General features: G+C 39.5%; 1 protein-coding gene across 6 annotated transcripts in view; it reads right to left on the bottom strand.

The window, feature by feature from the left end:
* Nucleotides 1-2,406: 2,406 nt before the first annotated feature.
* The window catches only part of MAP4K3 (mitogen-activated protein kinase kinase kinase kinase 3), a 68,224-nt gene continuing 47,729 nt past the window's right edge, over nucleotides 2,407-22,901 (bottom strand). For 5 of the 6 annotated variants that reach the window (XM_041476844.1, XM_041476842.1, XM_041476840.1 and 2 more), the window contains 14 exons: nucleotides 22,537-22,646; nucleotides 21,551-21,592; nucleotides 21,234-21,318; nucleotides 20,162-20,241; nucleotides 17,455-17,515; nucleotides 17,252-17,369; nucleotides 15,357-15,415; nucleotides 13,378-13,481; nucleotides 12,470-12,641; nucleotides 10,300-10,368; nucleotides 10,086-10,178; nucleotides 8,412-8,482; nucleotides 5,852-5,907; nucleotides 2,407-3,802 (listed from right to left, as the gene is read on the bottom strand). In XM_041476844.1, coding sequence (XP_041332778.1) covers nucleotides 3,715-3,802; nucleotides 5,852-5,907; nucleotides 8,412-8,482; nucleotides 10,086-10,178; nucleotides 10,300-10,368; nucleotides 12,470-12,641; nucleotides 13,378-13,481; nucleotides 15,357-15,415; nucleotides 17,252-17,369; nucleotides 17,455-17,515; nucleotides 20,162-20,241; nucleotides 21,234-21,318; nucleotides 21,551-21,592; nucleotides 22,537-22,646 — 1,208 coding nt within the window. In that variant the 3' untranslated portion in view covers nucleotides 2,407-3,714. The remainder of the gene's footprint in view (nucleotides 3,803-5,851; nucleotides 5,908-8,411; nucleotides 8,483-10,085; nucleotides 10,179-10,299; nucleotides 10,369-12,469; nucleotides 12,642-13,377; nucleotides 13,482-15,356; nucleotides 15,416-17,251; nucleotides 17,370-17,454; nucleotides 17,516-20,161; nucleotides 20,242-21,233; nucleotides 21,319-21,550; nucleotides 21,593-22,536; nucleotides 22,647-22,901) is intronic. The other variant, XM_041476841.1, reaches the window with a different exon arrangement.

A 22,901-nucleotide genomic window follows, 5' to 3' on the forward strand; every position in this document is an offset into this window, starting at 1 on the left:
AGGCCTTGTGTGGATAGACAAGGAGCTCTTGGACAAGCTCAGACACTAAAAGGAGGCTGTGGAGGGTGGAAGCAGGAGCTGAAGCCGGGCAGGAATACAGAGAAGTTGTCCGAGCAGCCAGGGAAAGAGGAGATAAAGCTCTGAGAGAATTAAACATGGCCAGGGACATCAAGGATAAGAAGAAAAGCTTCTGCAGGTATGTGGGTGATAAAAGGAACACTAGGAAAAATGAGGACCCGCTCTGGAAGGAAAGGGGAGACGTGATCACCTGGGATGTGGCAAAGGCTGAGGTGCTCAATTACTTTTTTGTCCCCGTCTCCGCCAGGATGTGCTCCAGCCACACTGCCCGAGCTGCAGAAGGGAAAGGCAGGGCCTGGGGGACTGAGGAATCACCTGCTGGAGAAAATTGGATTCAAGGCTATCCAAAGCACCTGAAGGTGCACAAATCCATGGGACCTGGTGAGATGTATCCACGCCTCCTAAAGGAACTGGTGTCTCCCTCCCCAGACAAATTTCTACAGCTTCTTCTGCACCACTCATAGATGACACAGGCCTTCCTATATTTTAGGTGTGTTTCCTTGGAGGGAAGCAAGAGGTTTGGCCACACTCCCTATTTTTACCAGCTATTTTCCCTTGCAATCCTTCAAAACCCAGCAGGGCTATGGCCAAAACTGAACCCTGTGGGGTGTAAGAAATGTCCCCTGCCTGGGGGACACCTCCACCCCCACCAGTGCTCACAGCATTGCTGGGCTCCCCCAGCCCCACTGCAAGCTCCCCGTGGCAGAGCTGCAGGCAGCCAGCAGCGTGCTTCACCTTGCACAGCCCCTGCTTTCAGTCAGGGGCTGTGGGATGCAGAATTTGAATCTGAACCACTCTTTTTTATGCCACCAGATCCAGTTTCTGACACAGGCAGGCAGCACTGCATGGAGAGATGGGAAAGAAAAAGATAAAAGCAGAGTTCACTGCCCTGTGATCCCAGCTTCCAGGAGCACTTCTGTAACATACACAATGCCACTGCTTTCTTTGTTCCCTGTAAGAAGGCTCAGTTTGAGCCAAGGCCCAAACTCAATCCCTGCACTCATCAGATTTGGCTGCCAGCTGGTGAGTGCCTGATCCTGTGGTCACATCAATCCTCCTGCCTGCCAGCAGCTCCTTCCAATTGCTAGGAGCCAGCATGGAAGGGACTAGGAGGAGGAAAAGGGAAGCACAGAGGTTGTTGGAGGAGCTGTGTCCATCACCCATGGCAGAGGCCTTGTTGTAACCTCATGGTACCTGTGTTGGGGTTTCCTGGCTCTGACTGGGCTCCCATCAGTCAGCCACACACTGACCCCAATCCTACACCAGGATTCCGTCATAAGTGCCTACCGGGCATGGCTCAGGAAAACTTTAGTTGAGGCAGCTTCAGGTCTAGCAAAGGAGATCTTTTGATGTACCAGACACCCAGGCTCCTGGGCTCAGCTGTCAGCAGAGCAGGCAAGCAGCCTGAGATGTGGGAAAGGCAGTTTTGTGGCACAAACCCCAAATCCTGCAAAAGGACAATTCCTCAAAAAAGCAGGAACTCTTCACTTCTTACCTTTGAGGTTGGAGAGCAGCATGGGAAGAGCAAAGCTGTTCTGATTCTACCAACAGACTGGAAACAAGCCTGCCCTAGCACAATGCTCCCTTCTTCCCACATGCTGCTGCTCTGTCCTCTTTAGCCCTTCCAGCTGCATCCCTGCATGCATGCTCATACCAAAAATGCCCAAGCAGAGTAAAATAGCACTTTGCTAAATCTGAGTGACTTTCTGCATGTCCAAGTGAGGAACAGTCCACAGGAGAGAGGATGGAAATCGCCCTTGGGGATTTCACAAGGGTGCTGTGAAGCACACACACAACTTCTCAGCTTTTCTGAGAATTCAGCTGCTCAGCAGTGAGGCTTGTGCCACCACCTCTTCCCCCACAGGCTCAGGACAAGGAACAGCCACGATGGGGCTGGCAGAGGCAGTGAGCTTGAGGGCAACAGGCAGAAAAATAAACCTGCTGAAAAAAAGAATAAATCAACAGAGGTGGAACAGCAGGAAATGGAGGGAAGAAACCACACAAGGTGTCATTTGGAAAGACTTAGCTGAAATCTACATGTCCACTGCCCACAGGCCAGAAGGGTATTGACGCCAATATCAACTGGCATTAATTCATTTTGATGCCAATTGAGCATCAAACTGAATTGATGCCAATTGGAATGAATGGCAATCATTCCAATTGGCATCAATTGGAATGGAGCTCCAGCAACCTCTGTTCATACATTCAGAGACGCCCAGCTTCTGTGTTTGGCACAACCATTTAATAGCAGAATTGAAAACTCAGTATGTTCCATTATAGTCTTATGTGGAAAATCAGTGCAGGTGATAATCTAATTGTACAACAACATGTTAAAAAAATTTATTTTACATTATATACATTAGGGAACATATTTCAAAGCATTACCCATCACAACAATAACGCAGGCCATAAATCACTTTTAATTTAGTTTGGTTTTAGTGTATATTATCACAATAAAATATAAAGAACATATACAAAAAAAAGGAGTCAAATGTGTGCATTTTGCTTAAAACTTGGCATTTACACACTCCATTGGAAAATAGCAGTCAAAAATACTTCTGATCAAAACTAAGTTCCCGTGATGCGTAGTAACCATTGTGTTGTTTCAATGAGGTAGTAACTAAATTTTGGCCATGTGTTAACATCCTAAAATCAAGAAAAGTGTGAAAATGGTTATAAGGCCAAAAAAAAAGGTCAAAATGGCAACATCTCTGAGCCATTTCCACAATGTGGAATGTTGCTCCTTTTCATCATGATATGAAACTATTTAGTAAGACAAACAGTAATAACTACTTTTTATCATTGTATACACTAATAATTCAAACACCTATTGCAGAATTACAGCCAGGTACCACTAGTCTGGGACTGACACCCATCCATAAGGTATTGTTTTCAAGCATAGAGAAGTAATCATAAGGAAAGTTTTAATTAAATATAAAAATACAGGTGTTTAACTGGTTTGTTTCACAAAGGAATCTACCCAAATAAACAAAAAAAAAAAGGAACTTTGAAGCCCAAGTCATATCCACAAAGTCACAGCTTACCTTTGTGACTAAATACATCACATCTCAATACATTGTGCAAACATGAACACCAGTGTGTTGTATTGAAATTAAAACAAGATTGTAATCTGATTACAGCCTTGGTTACAATTTCTAAAAGTTAATATTTATTTGCATTAGTAAATTACATATAATAAAATACAATAGTGTTGCTAAATGTACTATATTTGTTGCTAGAATCCCACTTTATAATAAACACATGAGACGTCCTTATAATAGTACCCCGATTTAATTTCTGCATCCTCAGTGACTTTTACATCTGTACAGGTAAGACACTTGTACTTAACAGGAGGACCTCTATCTACAGAAAGTCAGTGTAGGGCTTCAGCAAGAAGTTTCACTGAAAAATACTGCATATGTACAAAGATTACATAACAGTAAATTAAGCACTTCTGTGGTATCATAATGCTTCTGTGTCCATACCACAAACAATTTTCGTCTTCCCCTCATGCCACAATAAATTATAAAGTAACTGAAGTGGGGTTACTGCAGCTTTTGTGCAATTTCAGCCAGTCACGAGTGCTGCTGCAGCAGGAGTGTTCTCCTCACAGTGAGCTGCCTGCCTGCGCTGCTCTCAGTAGCTGTTCTCATGCCCTGCCAGGATATACAAATTGCTGTTGGCTGTTGGGTTGTCCGTCGGCCTGCTCTCCAGCACCACAACCCTAAAATGGAAATTAAAAAGGCAACAATGTCAAGTGATCCTTCATTTAGAAACAAACCTGGGTTTAATTAAATATTCTTCCCTAGGATCCATCTGACTGGTTGTTATTTCTCTTTCCCTGGATGCCTTTAGTCCAAAAGCTCTCAAACCAATGCCAACCTCAAAGCAAGCTCACGGTGTTACCCAGACAAGGTCTCCAAGGATCTTCCACAGCCTCTCTGGGCTCCTGCTACAGTGTTGAACCATCCTCACTGATCATGCTTATCCCTTTGATGCAGCTGGAAACTCCCTTGCTGCAATGTATCCCTGCTGCCTCTCATCCTTTAGTGAGGGCTTCTGAAGAGTCCATCACTCCCCTACTGGGCTTGTGCTTTCCTGGAGCCTTGCAAAGTGAACCCATTCACCAGGCTCCAGTTCTGAGAGCTGTTTTTCTGCCTCTTGCCACAGGAATCACAGATGAACAAAGCTGATTCTTCTGTGAACACCTCTAGTTAATCTCTGAGCCTGTGTAACCTAATCCACAGAAACTTCCTTCAGCTCTGAAAGTTGCAGAGACCAAAATTTGCAGGCAAAGAGAATCTTCAAGGAAAGGACTACTATGTGAAGAGCATTTCTCTTTCTTGCCACCCACTTTTGGCCATCATTGGAGAAAAGAGGCCGGGTTACATGGGCCTGCAACTGCAAAGAGCATAAAGGATGTCCTAGACCAGACCTTTTTCTTCAAAGAGAAATTAGCCATCACAATTTTGTTTCACAAACTATTTAAATTTTTTTCATCAGGCAAGAACTGCTAAAACTGCTAAACAGACCAGGACATTCATGACTGACTTCTCCACAAACATCCTGAAGTGAAGGCAGATTGCGGGAAACTCAAATCCCTCCTGTGGATTCAGACAGGAAAGTTTGCTTGCTCCAAAACTAAAAAACCTGAAAAAAACCTGACCTCTACTCAATGTGCTCCACAAAGGGAATGACACCTCATGCAATGAGGCAATTCCCTGCCCATGAGGAGAAAGAAACACACAAGCTTTTGACTGACATCAAGGTTTTTGATTCTCAGAACACCAGCTCCTATGAACTGCCTAGGAAAGGACTCCTGTTACTGGAAAAAGGCTTCACACTCAAGCACAAAACAGGACAGAGCCGCAAGGAAAAGGTTATATGAAGAAACTGGAATTAATGTTTGTTGCAGAGCAAACTCTTTAAATATTTTCTTAGACTTGAAAACTATCAGAGCAAGCCAGAAATAGATGGGACTGTATTTGGGGAAGAGGACATTTTTACAAGGCAATTTTTTGCAATGTCATTCTCAGATGCCACATGGGTTTACTGCAAGCAGCGTAAGACAGAGGCAATTCCCAAAACAAAAGTTAAACCTATCTTTGCAGTTCTTGTGAATTCATTACTTGTGAAACTGTCATATCAGCATGCACTCCCCTGAAGACAAAACAGCTGCTGCTTCTGTGGCTCTTACAGAAGTACAAAGTTCAACACCAGGGCAGAGAAAGTTGAGGAAGTCAGTAACACTCCTAAAACAGCACTTGGGTCACTCAGACAGGTCCCAAAAGCAGATGCCAAAGAACAGCTACATCGGGAGCTATCAAGAGCTCCTACAAGACCTGAACTGTCATGCTGGGAGAAGAACTGGTAGATTACCTTTCTGGGGTGAAAGTGAGATATTTAAAGTACTTTTTGCACTTATCTCCAGAAGCAGATTTTGATGAGCTACTGCTGCACAACATCTCAAAGTAAAGATTTCACCAAGTTAAACAAAAGAATTACAATACAAAAAGAAAAATACTCCTGGAGATTGTGACTGCAGCCAAGTAAAAGCTTCTTGCATGGCTGAGTGCTTCTGGGGGTTTTTATTTATTTTGAATTTAAGAAAAAGAAAAGTAAAAGTGAAGAACTGGAAGGTAGACACATACACAAAGGAATGTCTAAGATGCCTAAAACAGAATTTGCAAGAAACATGGAAAAAACTTTTACAAGGTAGAAGAACACACATTATTCCTTTATTTTAGTATGTCCTGTTTACTTCTCATCTTACCTGTCAGATCCCAGAAGCCTGAATATCCTTGTATTATCAGAAATTTCTTGTGTGATCTAGACAATAAAAAGAAATATTTACATGTTAAGAGCACAACTGTTTTCATTTTGTTTTTAACATTAGTCAAGAGAAAATAATTGACTGTGACTGATGTTACCAACTGACTGCCAATTAAAATCCAATAGAGACTATAATGCAACTGTCGCTTTTAACTAAAATATAGAAGTTTTCTGTAATTCCTCCCACATTACATGAATTCCTCTGCTAGCCACTGCAAGCACAACAGCAGGGCTCAGCTTGGTACTTGAGTTACCAGTGAAATTCTCTTTACAGCCATGGCTGAAAGAGATAGGGTGCAATTAATGTCACTTTAGAGCGTATATTCAAAAATGGGTCAGGCAAATCACACATAAAAGACATTTTGTTGAACTGCTGAATAATAGTAAGAATGCATTAAGTTCATATTCTGAAAACCCTAGCAGAGAAACAATCTAATCTGTGGTACTTATGCCCACTGCAAAAAGAAAACTTCATCTTTTGACATTTCAGACGAGTGCAACAGACCCGTGTGTTCTGTTGCTGAATTGTACTTGTGCGATACATCTTTATGACCATATGAGTATCAAAGCACCCAGAAAATCATCATGTTCATTAATGAAGTCAACCAAAGCCCACTGCATACTCCAAAGGGTATTTAGTCACTTTGTGATCAAGCAGCACTGTTTATAAAGCTCCTCTTCTAAACAGCCAAATTTCACACTCTTGCGGAAAGTAGGCATTCTTATCTCATTTCCAGACCCTAGTAATGTTAGCTGACTTAGTGAATTCATTTCTGGAGCAGAAAATTTGCAAGAGAATTTTAATTCACAACAATGAAATCCTTCACTTTTCTAAGAAAATTAATTTCTACTTTCTGTGAGGCTAAGGCTGTACAATCTTGGCCCAAATCTTGAACTTCTTGTGTCAGAATTCACAGTTCCCTCTTTCATTTTTCACACTCGATCAAACCATGGTGGAAGGTCACAGTTGTGGGAGGAAATAACTTTGCAAGCAGCTCAAGTCATCCCCAATTAGGCCAACTGTATTAGAATAGGGAGTCTGAACTAATGATGTCTTCAAAGAAATGCTGCAAGTTAAGTCAGTCAGCTTTTTGTCCCATGCAACAACTTCCTACCTATTACGTAGTACAAGATTTCCCCCAAAGTAACAAATATGGTCAAGACCTGAGCCTGGCACTGAAAGCTTTTCATATTACAGCAGAAAATACATTTATTTCTTTTAACAGCTGCAGCTAGTGGGACAGCTAGTAGAGATAAGGAATTTAAAAAGGCCCAAAAGCTTACCCTAGACTTGTTCTACAGAGAAAACATTTTAGGTGACTTGCTTTTCTGTCAACAGCCCAGTTCTGCTTTCAGTTCTTCATTTGGGTTCTGGCTTTGGCTTGACAGCAACAAAGCAAGCCACTGTCCCTGATGCTTTACGTAAACAACAAAATGCATCCATTTAGGCTGCAGCACACTGGGACATGGCCTCAGTTGGAGCAGAGCCACTGAGTGCTCTACCAATGGGTAGATCAATGCACAAATGCCACAATAAACATTTGCACCTTGTAAATAAGAAGCAGTCTGACTCCAGCCTTTGGTTCACACAGAGCAGCCTCACTGTTAGTACAGACTGGGTCAATTGAGGCTTTGTGCAAGTCAGTGTAGTGCTGGAACAATGTGAGATATCTAAGCTTGGTGTGGTGTGACTGTATGTGTACCTCAAAATACAATGAGTGACAATGAGCTCAATTTCTCAGCCAATGAAACACTGATGGAGCAACTGGTAATATTTGTAAATATTAATTAATAACCAAATTAATTAAATTCTTACAAAGTACAGAATTTTCACTAACAGGTACACAAGGTGTGCAGCAAGGGAAAATAAAAACCATTTGGGAAGATAGTTATAATGGTTTAACTCTGTCTAAAAAGCACATCAAATGGGCTAAAAAAGTGACTACAAGGAGATTTTAGGGAAAAAACCAAATCAACCATGTTTAGGTCAATCTGGTATTTTTCTACTGAACATGGAAAAATATTTCTTGTGAAAGCTGGGCAATTTTTCAAAGTACTTGTAAGCCAAGAGAACATGGAAATGACTAAAAAATATCAGGCAACTCATTTGACACTGTGACAAAAAGCTGAAGTTTAGCAGTGGAACCACTGGCAAAGCCTAGATTTTTGCATCCATCTGTGAGAGGCTAAGGAACTGACAGTGGTCGTCAAAGCAATTTAAGATGAAGATTAATATCACCAAGAATTAGACTTGGATATTTTCTGGCATCCTGGCCTGGTCTTTTGTTTCTGCTTTGTTTGTCAGATGTGAGGGGGTTCTTGCACAGCTCCACCAATGCTTTCTACCTTATGAAACAAGCTTAGAATGAGAATACAGCTCCTAGATCTAACCTGGGAAATTGCTGAAATGTTTCACTCTTTTTCAGGCAACTGTATTGAGCATTTCTCCTCCACGTGGCTTACATTAGAAGCCAGAATTTGAAGCAAAATGTAGAACTCACCTCATTTGATCTAAAACTCCTTCCTTGCATGCCGTGTTTCCAGAATGCTAACACACTGTCTTGTAGACAAACTGATAAGAAAGAACACTGGAATCAGTTTTGAGGCATAAACTCAACCCTTGCTTTTAAGGCCAAAAGCACAAGACTATAGTTTTGAAATCTGTACATGTACGTTCCATTGCATGACATCCACCCACTCAGACTGAGGAATGTCTCCCAGAAATCTGAAAACTGAACCTACCTCAAAAGTAGCTGCACTTACTTGTTTAATGAGAAGGGTTTAAAAACATTTCCACCTAACCAGAAAATATTCTAAATGTCTAGTCCTAAATATGTCATTTTCTTTGAACAGGAAATCCCTTTAATATTTGCAGACAATATATATGGAATTTTAACAGAAAAGTTCCAAGAGTGTCTTTGGAGACACTGCCAGGACAGTAAAGGCCACTGGAAGCTCATTTTGTGACAAGCGGGGTGAGGACTACAGTACATGCAGAGGTCCCAGAGTGAGAAGCTTCAGCTACATAGCATCTTTCTTTCCCAATCATCAAGAGCTCTAAAAGTAATGTTTTTATTGGGAATGTTTTTTTGTCCTCTTCCCTGTGGGAGATTGGATGGGATCTTTGGGAGCCTGAAGCTTTAAAGCTTCTCAGAAAAAAACTCCCTGCAACTTCTGATGATTTTAGAACCCACTGTTCCTCTTCTTCTGCTGCTGCCTTTCATCTGCGCACACATCCCTCCTACCCCTCTTTCAACAGCAGGTGGTGCAACCCAGGTATGTAACTACTGGAGAATTGGCAAAATAGTCTATTCTTTCTGTTTCACAAATGTAATTCATTCAAATTCCACACAAGGAAACAAAATTTATGCAACCTGTGACATATCATATCATTTAATCTTTGAGCTGCTTTATAAAAATGGACTGCACAAACACATATGCAAAATAAGTTACGCATGGGTGATTCTGAGTTTATGTAGGTTGTGTTAAGGTATTCCCTTAGAGGCTAGAAGTCTTCATCATGCTTTCAAGACATTTAGCTTAATCTAAGAAGACTCCAAGATTATTACTTCATTCCAATTGTTCCTAGGAAAGCACAGGCTGAACCTTTCACTGAGTCTTCTCACACAAAGTGAAATGAGTGAGGTAGTGCTCCAAATGCCAAAGACTAGACAGGTAGCACACCAATTCTTTACCGTAACATTGAACAAGTTCATCATAGAAGATCTCAAGTTGGAAGGGACTCATAAGGATCACTTAGAGCATCGTCCAGATGTTGCCTGAGCTCTAACAGCTTGGTCCTGTGACCAATTCTCTGGGGAGCTCAGTCCAGTGATCAATCGTCCTCTGAGTGAAATGTATTCTCCTAATATCCAACCTGAATTTTCCCATACGCAACTTCATATAATTTCCATGTCCTTACTGCTGGTCATGACCTTTGGCTGCCAGAGCACACTGTTGACTCATCTTCAGCTTGCTATCAATCCCAACCCCCAGATCTCTTTCTGCAGAGCTGCTCTCCAGCCTCTCATCCTACAGTTTGTACGCGTAACTGGGACTACCTCATCCCAGATGCAGAATCCACCACTTGCTCTTGTTAAATTTCATCCAGATGGTGACTGCCCAACTCTCTGACCTGCAGGGATATTCAAGACTAATAATGAAACCCAGCTTACCTATTGATTCAATCTGAAAGTCAAACGTGAGCTCCGATGACAGTTTGCGGCTGGATTTTAACCTGCCTTGCAGATTCACTATTTTTATGCAGCCTAGACAATAAGTAAGGATATGTTAACCAAGGATTATCTTCAATACAGAACCTAATTTGAAGACAGACAGTACACATGTATATGCATACATATATATGTATTTAGTTGACATTAAACTTACAATCCAAACACACCAAAATGGTATCTCTCTCCAGCTGTGTTACATGGACAACACTCGTCTCTGTAGTGTCTGTAAAAAAATGACAGCGTTAGTTCATAACACACATCAGCATGAAATTTGAAATGGAAGTTCTAGAGTTTGAGACATTTTGATGGATTAGTGTGTTTTAGCTACTTAAAATCATCATTTTAACAGTGACATTACTCTTCTCTTAGAGATGCATGTCCACTTATCCAACATGCTGGCTGTGACAGGAAAACTGAAGCTACAATACTGAAGTATGGATTTAATTCAGCCTTTTCTGAGCCATGTCACAAAAGAAAACTGACATGTACATTGTTCTCCACTTATTCTCTCTTGGTGTAATTGAATACTGCTGTTGCAAAAAGCCAGATATATGTGACTGTCCACGCTATGCTGTTTCACTGCACTTTTCTTTTGTCTTTATTTCATAATCCTGATAGGGACTTATATACTATTACTTAATTCTTGATGCTGTTTGCAGATGTTCCATCCCCAGATATTCCAAAAATAGGGGCTTATTTCCTTCTCCAAACCTTCAAAAGAAGGGCTATTTTTTTCTCTTCTGGGTTACAGCTGCAGCAGTGTAGATCACAGCAAATGGGAATTTGACCCACGGGTGATTAGTGGATAGCAGCTCAAAAGAGAAGTGTAGTTTTGGTCCACTTGTTTATTAACATTAAAGTTACACACAAAGCAACTCTTACTAATTCAACATTACTGCCAGATTCTGTAGGCATCTTTCATATAGCAAAGAGAAACTCAGTAAATCCATTAGACATGAGAAATTGGAGCACATTACCTAGAACACAAAAGCATTAAAAATGATTTTTAAATTAAATTAAAATTATAAAAAACCAAAAATCTGTTTGCATCATTGCTCTCCTGCCAGCAGGGGACAGGAATAAGCTGATGCAACAAAAGGGTTTAAATTTGAGCTACAAAAACAGAAGAAAACAACAACACAGACACAACACGAGAACACACAAGTCATTCAAGGAAATTGTAGCAAAGGGTGGAAGGCACAATGCAGAAAAACCCCAAAAACAGAGAAGAGATTAGTACTCTTATATTTATGCACCAATGCAGGCAACATTAAGAGTGAAATGACAACAGGACATTTCTCTTCAGCATGCTTCCTTTATGGGCTGTGCTATAAAGTCACACAGTTACACGTAGGAAGGAATGAAAATAAAATGCATTACTGAAGTAGTAAACAGTGTTAATTTGCCATCCACTATTCACTTTGGGTATTCTAACTATGCTTTAAATGGTGTCAAAATCTGATGTACTTTGCAGCAGCAGCATGATCAGTGGGTATCTTCCTGGAGAAAACTGTTCTTCCTAGTGAATTGCACAGTACACACTCATCTGGACTCATGCACATGTGTATACCAGCACAGAGCTGTGTATAAATTCACCGCGAACCAACAATGGATCCATGACAGGCAAAACCAAAGGTATTTACTGCTTCTGAACCTGCCAGCTATGACTAGCTCCTCACTGCATCTAGCTTCAGGGGGCAACTGTGTAACTCTAAAAAAGTAATTCTTAGCACACTTCCATGGGAGAATGTCTGCTGCTGCTCAGATGGCGGCCATCTCACTCATGGTGCGCACACTGGTGATGGGCAGGCACTCGGTTTCCTGCCAGCGGTCCTAATCCTTTTTGCTTCCACAAAACCAGAAGAATGCTCTATCTCAGCAGGAGGTGACAACACCATTTCTAACCATAGTGACACACTGTAGGAGAGCCAAAATACATCTTCCAGGGATGTTATAAGGAATTACTCAGAAAGCAATTTTACTAAAAGCTACTAAATAAATAGAACTCATGGTGCCAGGGTAGAGCACAAAACAGCACAGAGGGTAATAAAGTGCTGCCTAATTTATGGAAATGCAAAAAGCCATAACTCCATCCTCTGCTATACCAAAAATCTCAAGGAATCCAATCAGTTCAACAAGGAGAAATATAAAAAAAGCGCATGTGCAAGCAGGTTCAACCAGATACCCCTTTAAGCAGAGAACTTGCCATTATCACTTAGCCTTAATGATTTAACCATTTGCTTCCTTAGAGAAGCCTTTCAGTGCTTCAGCTATAACAGAAGAGCAAAGAACATTTTGGAATGCAATGACAACAGCACACAAACCTGTTTCTGTAAACCACGAAGAGGTAGAGTTTGGGTTGACAGTCTCAAACTTCACCACCTGGTTGAAGTCTCTTCCTCTACTGACACCAACACAAACTAAAGGGAATTCCTGCTCGGGGACTACCAGCATTTCAAACAATCTCAGTGGACAAGGTACAGGAAAATCTATGTGCTAGATGAATAAGCAAAAATAGATATTAGAAGGGAAACAAATGTAGTCTGAGTTGCTATTAGATATTCAAACTGTATAGTAAATTTTATGACATACTTTGTAACATTAGGTTTACTTCTTCAGATAACAGGAATTGATAAATACAAAAGAAGCTTGGAGCATCTCATGCCAATTCAGTTAAAATAAAATAGCATGTCTTTTATCATGTGTGTCCTTTGCAGCTGCCCACGGACAAGAGTGCTCATCACTGCTCTCCCTGGCTACTGAGCCTCTAAGCCTTCTCTTCAAGGCTGATCGAGTTATAGCAGCTGCCTTTTTATGAACATGAGCCCACCCTGGCTCTGTCTCTTCAGGTGATGTCAGATGGGGAGATAACAAGCATTTCTGGGCACCTCAGTGTTAAAAAACATAGACTAAATGGTCACCTTCTCTCTAGTATGGGAGCAAGACCACTGTTAACCCATGTCTTAGCCTGCCAGCCTCAGTTTTCTATTGTGCAGCTGAAGGGCAATGCTCATGGAGAAAAGGGCTTCGTTCTCTAACTGAAGTGCACCCCAAAGTCATGAACATTTACTTTGAGTCAGTTAATACATGACACATTTAAACAGTTATTTTCAATTTAATATAACAGAAACCAAGAGAAAAGTCTAATAAATCAAGAAATGGCTAATACTTATTCTTAACGAGCCACTACAAGATAACTAGAAGACAACATGAAGAGTTATTGTAATTTTACCTTGATTAACATAAATTTTTGCATTGGTTCAACCCATTCTAACAAAACAATGCTAGACTGTAGTGCTCCACAAAGGTACTTGTGGCCTGTGTAGGGATTTCTCACTGCCAAGAAAAGATAGAGAATATTAGTGTATTAAGTACATGCAAATTATAAACAATTTCCAACTACATAACAATCCATTTACTTTTGGAAAATACACACCACCCCCACTCTAATGTTTTATATATTTAAAAAATATCTGATTGAATACACATTTGGAGTGTCCTGGCTCTACTGAGTTGGGTTGCCTAAGCTATCTCAAAATCACCACAAGCAAGCTGTTAAAGAATAGCTTCTTCTACAACACACCGTTACCCAGCAGGCAGTGAACAGCTCAGCTGCCTTTCAAGCACTGCCACAGCAACTGTGAAATCCAGGAGCTCTGTAATTCTGATGAACAATTCTAGACCACCAGGAAATCCAGTTGAAACTGAAGAACAATAGAAAAGCAGGAAGTGCTGCTCTCCCATTGTCGGAACTCAATTAAAAACTGGCAGAGAACAATAAAGCAGCAAAATTGGGTCCTGTGAAGTTTCACATCTTCAATTCTACAATACTGACAAAACTTCACTCCTTAAGCACTGCCAACATTTCCTTTAAGACAAACAAGTGCTATTTTGCACTTTGTACGAATACATCTAAAGACCAGATTTTACTGTGCAGTAAAGCGACTGTGGGCCATCAGGCAATAAACAACAGATCAGATAACAAGCTTCTACAATCCACAACTATCACAGAAGTGAAATATGCTCACACTACCTTATTGCCACAGAAACTCAGCAATCAGCAATCCCTTGGCACCTTAAACATCACTGCTTTATTTCATTAATCCAGGTTCTCACTCAACATCAGACTGACTGCAAAGTGCATTTGCAAAGTGCAAAATAACGCTTGGTGTGACCCTGAGTAAGGCTGAACTCAGCAGCAGAAATCACAAAACAATCACCAACACCTGTAAGGTGCAGAAAGAAGACCAGAAGTTCTTATCTTTTCCTGCCTCCTGTGGCACTTCTGCTGCTCTGAGGTCAAAAGCAGACTTATGTGCCAGAAGGAATGGAGGCTCAAGTCACAAAAGTAAGACTCTTAGAGCCACCCTTTGCTGTTCACAAATTGTCACTCACACCTATCATGCATGAAGGGCTCCAGGCTTAGGAGGCTGAGATATCTCTGAATATGAAGACTCCTCTCATAATGTCAAGTACCACAGCACCCCTGTTAAATTCTGTGCCTGGCAGGACAGCAACCACAGAATCACAGAGGAGCACATCACAAGGCTTCTTGTTTTATGAACCTAGAAACATAGGGACTTCCAAAATTAATTTTTCTGTCAGAAAGTCAGAGTTTTTACATACTCTGACCCCTGTCACTTCACTCGTCATCCCATGAGTGTTCCCTGCAGCATTCATTAACAATCTCAGTGGTCTGGGGCTTTTTAATCTACCTGCCTCCCTTTTAGAACATGTCTTAACAGAGTGCAGCTTTGAGACTTTGGTAGCTGGCATATTATTAAGCATATTATAAAGGCTTCAGAGACAACACTGTCCTCAAAGACTTAAAAATAGTCCTTTGCTTTTCACCACCCAGTATTGATAACTGAAACTTCTGCTAGGAATGCTGGTGGCTTAATCATGATGGCAACTTCTCTAAGTTTCTCCATCATGGAGATTAGGTTCTTCTTGAGAAATGGTTTGAATTTTGACATCATTCTGGTTCTCTGCATTTCTTGTAAATAGTCTCTAAAATATAAAGAGCTAAAGGGGAAAGTTTCTACTGCTTAAACCCAAGGACTAATCTGAATGAGCTCGCCATCTGCAAGTGCACAGCTTCATAATGACAAAAGTCTCTTCTCCTTTTACCTTCTACACTTGACTCAATAATCTTAATATTGCCACCACTTGTGCTGCCCCTTCACATTTATTTTCCAGACCTTCACTTACCAACACAACACTTTTGACACCATTTAGTGTCAGGAATTTTCGTAGATACCGCAAACTTCCTACAAAAGATAAACAAAATTATTGATTGACTAAAGCAATTGAGTGAATTTTCTTTTTAGACATTCACTGATAGAAAAACATCTGCCACACCAAACAACTAAGAAAAATACAAGTTTGTATATTTCTTGTGAAATCATGGAAACAATAATGTGAAAATTTATCAGATAAGCCAAAATGTTATTTGCTGGTAACAGGACTCAGAGTTTCTACATGCATCAGAAGACAACAGACTATTGAGACCAGCCACAGTACTCTTAACAATAAAAATAAGTAATTTGATGCTGTAGAAAAGATGGGAGTAAATAGATTGATAGACAGATGTTGCACTCAAAGCTATGAATTGAGAAAACAACTGTGTAACATTTCAAATGGAACTATCCAGAAGTGACTGATAATGCAAAAGGACTGAACAGCATGAAAACTGAGTACTGGTCACAAATTTTCGTTGGAACAAGTCATGCAAAGTTTGAAAGGAACTGCTCAAGGACACTCCAGGGAAAGAAGCTCGAAAGGAGACTTATCACACACATATTTTCTGCTACTGAATGTCTGCCTACCAAGTACCATAAACTGAGGTTAGAACATTTTGCAAATGAATATATAAACCACACAAATTACTTCAAATTCAATTTTGCTTTGCCTTTTCTCTACCAAAACCTCTGCTTTTACCATTCTGCATGTAGCACTCACCATCACAGCATCCAGAAACTTGTTTAAGAGTACACTTTATGGTCTGGTAGGAAAAATTACATTCTCCTACATACTTCAAATGTCTGTCTTCTGCCTGGCTAAATGTGACTACCTTGACACATTACAACCAGAGGTAAAACAGGAAAACACATTATTTAAATTAATCTTTCCTGCCTTTGAATGACTGGCTTGGCACTCACATTCAGGTTATGCAGCATTTTTCCTGGGAAGTGACATGACTGGACAAGAAATTTTCTGAGTCCTCTGCAACTTAGGTGAGGTACTATTCCAGGCAGAATCTAGTATGGCTTTCCTAGCATGATTCTTATGGTAATTATGGTTATTAGCTCACTGCTGATTCAGTCCTCAAGCCAAAGTCACCCACCAAAGTCAAATTTGGAAGAGAAGAGCAGAACAATAGTGCAGGTACACAGAAGGTAACAATTCAAAGCACAAATTATCTCTTAGTTATTTAGAATTTACCCTCTAGGCAGAACACAATTTTCAGACAAATGTTAAACCATTACGTTTGCAGGTAACTGAACAAGAAGAAGCCTTTCCTGAACCCAAGAATTACCTGTTAATAGGCTTTTAATAGAATTAAAGGTAGCAGAGAATCAAATTTTCTGTAACACAATTTCCTAACAGAAATCCTATTCCATTAGAAGAACCAGTGTGTCACTATGCACTTTAAAAACCAAAGATTTTTTTGCAAACTACATTAGCATTACTACCTTCTGCTGGGACTTGAATGAGCTACTACTAAGGCTTGTTTGGCAAGCCTGGTTCTGGCCAGGACAGGGTTAATTTCTGCAGCAGCCAAGAGGGGCATGGCCATAGCTTTTGTTCAGCATCAAGTACAAGCAGGATTTATCACACTAGACTATACCTGAAAAGAGCCATGCCCAGAAACAAGAAGTTTCATAACCAGAAGGTAAGGTGTACCAAAATCCATTTCTCTAACAAGAGTAATTCACATCCTGATCCCTTAAACGTAGGGCTCAACCCTCTCATTAATGCACATGAGTCATTCACTGCAATCTGTGAACAGAGCCCCCCACTATTTGGTGTTCCCAGAGCTTCACAAGCATCTCCTGAACTCCCAGAGCTAAGATATTCTGATATATCCGATGATGTGTATTTACCTGGGAAGTATTCGGTCAGGGAGTTTATGTGCTGGAATAGCAACAGGTAACTTTTGCATTTGCCTTGCATAATCAAAGAGTCCTGGTAGATTATGGGAATAAAGCTGAGAAGCTTTACCTGGCAATTAGAAAACAAACCACACTTCAAATACGAAACCAAGTGTTTACCAGCACTACCAATGCAAGATAGCACAGTAACTTACCAGATATTGATAACAAACAATTGTTCATGACATATAACCAGGTACATCTTCGAGGAAATAGCTGATAAACAGAAGGAAAAACAAAGAAGTAGCATTCAATTTGATATACACAAGACATTTATCAATTAATATCTGCTTAGATGACAGGACAAAGCTAATACTGACTTGCTTTTTGCAGCAGTTTAAGCCAAGTAATGTTTACCTGGATTCCAGAGTTAATTCAGAGTAAGTCTTAGGTACATATACTATATTTAACATATGAATTAACATTTAGAAAATTAGCACATTTTATACTCATCTCTTCAGGTATATTATATTCCACAAGATGTCATTATAAAGATCAATCAACTCTTTACAAAAAAAAAAACCAAAAACCATTGAATTTTCTCCTTCAAAGAAGAAAAGCTCAACAACCAATTTCAGTAAACCAAGCGCAGTCAACAAACCACGTTCTGAACAAACCACGCCGTTCTAAAGCTTGTGACAGTCCAAATCTCTTGAAACAATTAAAACTGGTACTTTGAAGGGATTCTTCACCTTCACCTGCATTCATATAAGTGATGAATGAGTGCAACAAATATTCAAGGCAGAGCTGGTTTTTGTCAAATTCTGCAATTCCTAAAATGATGGGGCTGAAAGCAACAAGACATCCCTCAAAAAAACCCAAAAAAACAACAACTACTTCCCCCCCCACCTAACTTCTGAAACTTATTGACACAAGATGCCATGGAGGTGAAAAGTACCAACACAAACAATGGATTAGACATACTCATGTTCAAGAGGTCCAAAAGGGGACAAAAAATAGGCAGGGATCCTCCAACATCCCTGATTCAATGACTCTAGTGGAGTCTGAGGAGAACACACAGTGACCAACCTCACTGACACTTCCTACTGCCATTTCAGGAAAGAGACTATTGGGCTAGATAGACTACTCAGAAGGACAATTGTTTTGCTCTTAAAAAAACCCAAAATACCCCCAAAGCAACAACAACAACAAAAAAAAAAAAAACAAAAAAAAAAAAAAAAAAAAAAAAAAACAACAAAAAAAAAAAAAACAAACAAAAAAAAAAACACAAAACAAAAAAAACCCCAACAAAACGCCAAAAAACAACAAACCCACAAAAGAAAACAAAACACAACTCTTCCAAAAAAAGAACAAAATATTAACCTTGAAGCTATTCTAACTCCTGGAAATGTGTATTATGTCTCCTTTGTCCACTGATGAAGTGAAATACAGAGAAAACTAATCAAGAACACTACTTTAGCTTTTATGCTAAGTTGTGTCAAAGTGAGAGTAAAGAGTAAACAATAACATAAAACATAAAATTTGGAAACGCTATTAAAACCCTACTGACTGTTATCATAAATAATGATGCAATAAGTGATTAGTACAGAGGGTGCATTTCTACTCCTGAACTCTTCTCACAGCCTAAACACACTGTAAGAAATACCTATGGTAATAATCTACCACACTGCTTGTATCAAAATTTAACATGCAAGGTTGATTGACCTTCTCTAGGTACATGAGCATATTGTGACTCAGTAGGTTTGGATCTGAGGATTAAAGAATAGCAATTCTTCAAACTAGCTGGTTAATTGATCTGTCACTCATTCCTTGTTCCACACAGGACTGGCTGTGTTAGCAACCATTTATTCTTGTCTCTAAGTGCTTATTAAAACATTTCCCTGAAAGCTCACTAGGCAACACACTACATGATTTCCATTACAGCTCTTCTCCTTCCTTGCCAGTTAACTGCAACCAAAACCAAACCCCAAACAGTAAAGAAAAAATCCAAACCTTTCCTTGGTCTACCTGGCCTCTAAGAATTACTTTTACATTAGTGATATTTCTCAGGGTAGTTGTTACAACTGTAGTGCAGCAGCAGAGTGGTACCTGAGCTAAGTTTAAACCAGGTAACTTGAACACCAGTATGATTATGGGTTACACTGAGCTCAGTTCAACTAGGCCTTCCTCTCAACACAACAGACATCTCTAAAATGTCTGGACCCTGGAGGCTGAACAAACACCACTGCCTCCAGCTTACAGTGTGAAGGCTGTCCTTGCAAATTCCCCCATATTGATGGCAGGTGCACAGCTCCCTACAGTAGGGAGAAGGCAAGAAAGGAAACAAGTTTCTTAGAGAGTAACTAAAGAGCTGGAGAATACAGAAAGGCCTTCAACTTGCATTTTACCCTCCCCAGCATCCCTTAAAAAAATTACTAATTGTAAGACTTTGCGAAGACAGAGCTTTAGATGGAATTCAATAAGCTGAGTCTCATCAGCAAAGCTGCTTTTAAGACCACAAGAACGGACTCCTGCGAATAAAGGGTCTCCTTGCTTCTCTGTAGTTGAATTACAATGTTTGTTGCAAAAATTCTGTATTGTAATGAAGTTTTAAGGGAAATAGAAACTTTCATCTAAAATGCCTCAGGGAAATTCCATACTGTTTACCTAATCATTTAACTGCAGAACAATGCACTATGATGAAGTTCAAACTACAGATAGATGAAGATCTCCCATATAAACACGGTTCAGCCTACGAACACAAACATGACTGAGAAGTATCCTCAACAGCAAATATTTAAGGTAATTCTCAGTGTAGCCAGTGCCTATGTAAATATAGTAAAAACCATTTCTGTAAGGATTATACAACATTAATCTGAGGGGTTAAAAATGTGATATATTTTTTTTAAACCAGAAATATACCTGCTCCATTGATGTTTCATGAAGTTCATTGAGGTTCAGTGTGTAAATACCTTCTTCTGCTCCAAATATCAAGTACTGATCTGCAAACACAAACAAAAAGAGGCAGAAATCTTAATTCAGGAAAGTATTTAGACCTTTACCAAAAAGCAACATCAATACACATGGAAACAAATCAAACTATAAGTTAAAGTGTATGCAAGCATGGAAAATTAATCCTGATAAGGAAGCTTTAACTTATGAATGGGGCTGTTTTAAGTCATTAGGAAAGCTCAGGGGTTTTTTTGAGTAATAATTCAAATTTTAGAAAAAAGCGATTCAACCACAAGGAGGAAATCACGTGAATAATTTCAGCATATCTTACTTAGACATTTCCATATATTATGGAAATATCCATTGCCTTCTTTGAGAGTACTTCTACAGCAGTAGTGACTAGAACATTTTCTCAGTAGTCTGTGGATGCCTCACCTCTTGAACATAATCAAATCCCTGGATTGTACATAGGCATGCAAACAAGGCAAACATCTCTTATGAGATGATGTCAATTGCTAAGGATTTGCCCTTCCCTAATTCCACTCTCTAAAAAAATCCAAATATTTTCTTGCTGACCAGCTCACTAGTATGTCTATCCAGCTTAGAATCAAAGGGTGTTACAGCAGGCAAAGTGAATACAATATTACCAACAATCCCTTTTATCAGGCTAGATAGTAAAGCACTAAAATTTATGCAAAAAACCCCAAAAAACAACTGCAGAATCCTGTAGGGCCAGAAAGATCTCAGCTAAGACCTCCAAAAGTCAGATTTTTACAGATAAATTAGGATTGTCATCTTTTTGACTAAAATGCTGAGAAGAGTCTTTAACTTCAATATGTAATTTATTCTTTTGCATCAAAGCAAAAAACTTCATCCAATATATCTTAAAAATAACACAACTTTAGACAGCAGTAGCATAATTAAAGAACGACTCCTGCTTGTATGAATATATGTCTGTTTTAAAAGGAATAGTCCTGTTCTTCTAAGCACTCTTGAAATTCAAGGAGAGGACAAAATGGGTAAAATACTCATCATATAATACCTCTTGTATCTGGATTTATCCAAGATGTTGCACAATGAATTTTTAATGGACAGCCATTGAAAACCTTTGAAAAGCAAGCACCCATCTGTAGAAGTAAAAATATTAAATACATACATATGAAAAATTAAAATGTGACCTTCCCAAAAGGATTATTTTTACTTCAAGCACTAACAAAAGGTTAAGAGTCATACCACTGGCTTAACATTGCTAAGTCATATTAGGTTTTTTAAGTAAAAAAGCAAAGACTACAAACATTCAAAAAATGTGCTCTTTCACCCTGCCCCCAAGGTGCATTTGTGTGACTCAGCAATACTCACATGTACTTTAGGTGTGGGAGGAAGGCCGTTACTAATTGGTTTCTAGAAAAAAAAAATTTAAAAGTATGTTTACACTCACACGCACACTATGCTTGAACATGTAAATTCCCTCCCCACACACAGCATAACCACAAACACTCAGCATAATTTTCTTTTCATTAAGATCTCCACTATGATTCCCTAATACCTCCTCAGTGAATGTTTGCACAGTTTTGTGCAACATTTTCACGCTACAGTGGTGCCTGTAAGAATGCCATTTCCAGTATTAGAGAGTTTAAGCAATATTGGAACAATTGCTCAACCCTTCAGTATTACAGCATTAAATATTACCACTCAGTGCTATATGCACTTTCCTGTGCCAGTATCAATTTCTCCTAGCACAAAGAAGCTTCTGAACAAACCCATTTCACAGGTAAATTTCTAACACAATTCCAAATGACAAGTTCAAAGCTGTCCAGGTAATCCTACTTTTCGAAGTATTGCCAGTATTACTGGCACTTCCTTAAAACAAAACAAAGACTCATCACCACATTTCTAGTCTATTTCCTCTTCACTTCTCACAAAAAAAAATTACATTTCCAGCCTCACACTTGGAAGGAGCCCTCAAAGAGAGCAGTCTCATGTTATAATTAATCTAGTCTAACTACAGCATATTCCATTCCCTCATTTCCCTGTTTCCTTAAACAGTCATCGCCCAGTACAGCACAAGACACAGCTCTCATTATATCTCTCAGCTGTGTGAAAGACCAAGAAAAATGTGTATATTTGTCATTATGTTTGTTTCTAAGGAAAATTAAACACTGACAAACTTCAGACTAAGGCTGTATCACAACTAGACAATCAAGGAAAACTGTGTTATGATTAAAAGTAAACAAGGTGCCATCCAGCATAATTTCCATACTGAAGAGCATGCCTGCTCCTTTTCCTTGCATATGTAGAACAGTCATGACAATTCTAAAAGGACACCCAGAAGCTTAAATACCTACCAGTATTTCCTTCTTTTCTTTCCTTGAAAAGCTAGTGTCTCTAGCTTCATTCTGTTGATGTGGCAGTTCCTCTCTGTCACCATTTAATTGCACAGAAGTGACTCCATTACCTAGAAAGATTCATAGTTAAGAATGTCTTCCTCTGCCTTCACCTCAAAGAGTAATCTAGCCTAAAAACTCTTAACTGGACCAGAATTTCCAATTAAGTCAGAACATACACTGTATATAATATAGCATAAAATACCCTAATTTATTCCTGAAACATGCTTGTTGTTACATCTGCACATATCCATCAAGCCACAATCAATCTCAGTCCATGACTTTTGCTAATTAATGTAACACCTCTAACATAATAACTCAAATCT

The sequence above is a fragment of the Pyrgilauda ruficollis genome, unplaced genomic scaffold (assembly GCF_017590135.1).
Source record: "Pyrgilauda ruficollis isolate IOZ18807 unplaced genomic scaffold, ASM1759013v1 scaffold4, whole genome shotgun sequence".
In the NCBI taxonomy this organism is placed as follows: Eukaryota; Metazoa; Chordata; class Aves; order Passeriformes; family Passeridae; genus Pyrgilauda; species Pyrgilauda ruficollis.